At 63.8% G+C, this 2,572-nt stretch overlaps 2 protein-coding genes across 3 annotated transcripts in view; both read left to right on the top strand.

Annotated features, from left to right (window-relative positions):
* The window catches only part of LOC113212227 (uncharacterized), a 129,877-nt gene that overhangs the window by 17,835 nt on the left and 109,470 nt on the right, over window positions 1–2,572 (top strand). The gene's annotated exons all lie outside the window — the stretch shown is intronic.
* Window positions 91–2,010, top strand: LOC127749768 (serine/arginine-rich splicing factor 4-like). Its single transcript, XM_052269359.1, has one exon. The coding sequence runs from the start codon at window positions 177–179 to the stop codon at window positions 1,503–1,505; it is 1,329 nt and encodes a 442-aa protein (XP_052125319.1). The 5' UTR covers window positions 91–176; the 3' UTR covers window positions 1,506–2,010.

The raw sequence follows: 2,572 nt of genomic DNA, 5'->3' as shown, positions 1-2,572 counted from the left end.
CCCGCCGCCCTGCGCGCTCGGACCACCATTCCAGGAGCCGCTCTCGCTCCCAGAGCCGCACCCAACGACGCGTTGCGTCTGAGCAGTCCAGGAGCCGCGGTGTGTCCCGCCGCTCCAGGAGTCATTCCCGTGACCGTGCACGGTCCCACTCCAGGTCAAGGTCCAGGAGCCGCGGTATGTCCCGCCGCTCCAGGAGCCAGTCCCGGGGAGGCGCACGCCGGTCCAACTCCAGGTCTAGGAGCCGCGGTGTGTCCCGCCGCTCCCGGAGTCAGGCGCGTCGCTCCTCATCTCATGCTCGGCGTGACCGACGTAGGTCACACTCCAGGAGCCGCTCTCAATCGCGTGACCGTGCGCAGCGTGGGCGCCGTGACAGGTCGCACCACCGCGACCGCACTCGCTCGCGTTCGCCCACGCCCATGTCGGCGATCGCCCTCCTGGCTCAGGCCCTAGGCAACAGAAGCAGCGGCAGCAACCGCCGTCTGCCCCTGTACACAGGCAAGACAGACTACTCCCTCTTCCGTTTCCGGTTTCTGGAGCATGCGCGCCAGTGCCACTGGTCAGACCGGCGGAAAGGACTTGAGCTGTCTATGCTCCTTACTGAGGACGCGGAGGCAGTGCTCCGGCACCTGCCCGACAGAAAGCGGACAGACTTCGAGTCGCTCGACTCGGCACTGAAGCTTCGCTTCTTGCCAGATGTCAACCGTGCTGATGCTGAAAGGCGCTATGCTGGCCTCAAGCAAAAGTCGGGACAGTCGCTGCGTAAGTTCGCAGCTGACGTCACCGATGTTACTATGGAGGCGCACCCGGGTATGTCTCAGGGTGCTCTCCAGCAGTTGATGATAAAGGCATTCATCAATGGCCTAGCTGATAGCACAACCAAGCGATTTGTCCGCAGAAAGAGAGAAAGGTTTGACTCCCTGCGCGACGCCTTGCGTCAGGCAGAGAAAGAGTACGCCGCTGATGATCGCGGCGGCTCGCCCAAGCGCGTTCGTCGCGCCAGCACGAGCCCCACGAATAAGAAATTGGACGAGCTGGTGAGGTCTGTAAATACTGGGCACCAGCAGCTGAATGAGCTGCGGGCTCAGCTTGAGAAAGCAAAGTCAGCCAGTGCCAGCACGTCCTCTTCCGATCAAAACCGGCCTAAGCGGGACATGTCCACAGTTTCTTGTTATTCCTGTGGAGAGAAGGGCCATTTCAAATGGCAATGTCCCGCGAAAAACTCAGGCAGACAGCAGCAGCAGGGGACCGCCGCCCCGGGTGCGTCCCAGGGCGGGCCGAAGGGTGTGTCCCCCGGCCAGGCCCCCTGCGTGGTGTACTACGTACCCACCGCGGCAGCTGTGGCAAATGGGTTGCCTACCCAACAGGCGCCCGCTCAGGGCAAGCAAGCTGGCAAGGGAAAGGGCAAGGGCCGTGGGGGCCGGGGAGGCAAAAGGGCCAAGCAAGAGACCGATGCCAAAATCAAGAAAGAGGATGAAAAGGACGGCTCGTCTAGTTCAAAAAACTAGACGGTGCCGCGCGTCTCTCGGCCGCCACTAAAGCCTCCCTGAGAACCGCGGCGACACCCACCCCCGACCAGACAGACCTGCCCGTCTCGGTGCCGTCGCCCGTCATAAATCTGCTTATTAACGACACCAAGGCCGAGGCTGTCGTTGACGGCGGGTCGACCATAACCCTATTCCGGCATGGTTTGCTTCCACGCCTGAAATTAGAGCCATCTCACATCAGAATGCGGCAGGCCGCTCAGCAGGCCGCCCCTCTGCTTGGGCCCGCGGTGGTCAAGCTGACCATCGCCGGCGTGGTCTTTGAGACCTGGGCTTTTGAGGCCGACATAGCAGAGGATGTCATTCTCGGCCAAAACTTTCTCGTTTTCTACGACGTGAGGCAAAACCCAGGCCAAAACAAGATTGAAATGCATAAGTTGCCGGAGTCCGCTGGGCGCACTGTCCTCGCGGTGCCCTACCGCTTGCAAGACACGCCCAGCGCAGCGCAACCCTTCGCGACGCTGCGCATTGCTGCTCAGGAGGAGATAGCTCCCGGGCAGAGCATCACTATCGAGGGTGACCTACGCGCATGGGAGGCGCTCATTGCATTGCCTGCTGCCTATCGGCCGCGGACCCAGGGTCCGGTCTGTTCCGACCGGGTCTGCGCCGATGGCTCGGAGACGCCGGCTTGCACGCCGTCGTCCCGGACCAGAGAAGGTGTCGACCACTCCGAGGCCACGGAGCGGCCGCCGCCGGTGTCCGGCCCTCACCTCGTCAAAGGGCGTACGGGGAGGGGGCCCTCACCTGTGCGAGCCCCGTCGGTGCGACCGGGCGCTGTACCCGCGCGCCGTGTGGCAGCAGGGCGCCATGCGCCGGCCCAGGTGGGGCGCTACACTCTATCGAAGCCGGTGCATTGTAGTAGCAGTGGGGCGCCGTGTCTGCAGCGCGGCGGGCCCACGTTGCCTCCCATGACGAAGCGCCGCTTGCAGCCGCGGGCTGACGCGAGCGGGTCCCATCCCAGCTCGCGGCCTGCAGCTGATGCAAGTGGGCGCCGTTTGCAGCTGCCGGCTGACGCGGGTGAGTGTGTCTCC

The sequence above is a fragment of the Frankliniella occidentalis genome, unplaced genomic scaffold (genome assembly GCF_000697945.3).
Source record: "Frankliniella occidentalis isolate FOCC.00 unplaced genomic scaffold, Focc_3.1 Scaffold90, whole genome shotgun sequence".
Taxonomy (NCBI): Eukaryota; Metazoa; Arthropoda; class Insecta; order Thysanoptera; family Thripidae; genus Frankliniella; species Frankliniella occidentalis.
This window is presented reverse-complemented; position numbering and strand designations above follow the sequence as displayed.

What these genes read in the sequence shown, in the direction of transcription:
- LOC127749768 (XM_052269359.1), top strand. Translation starts at nt 177, where the DNA reads ATGTCCCGCCGCTCCAGGAGCCAGTCCCGGGGAGGCGCACGCCGGTCC.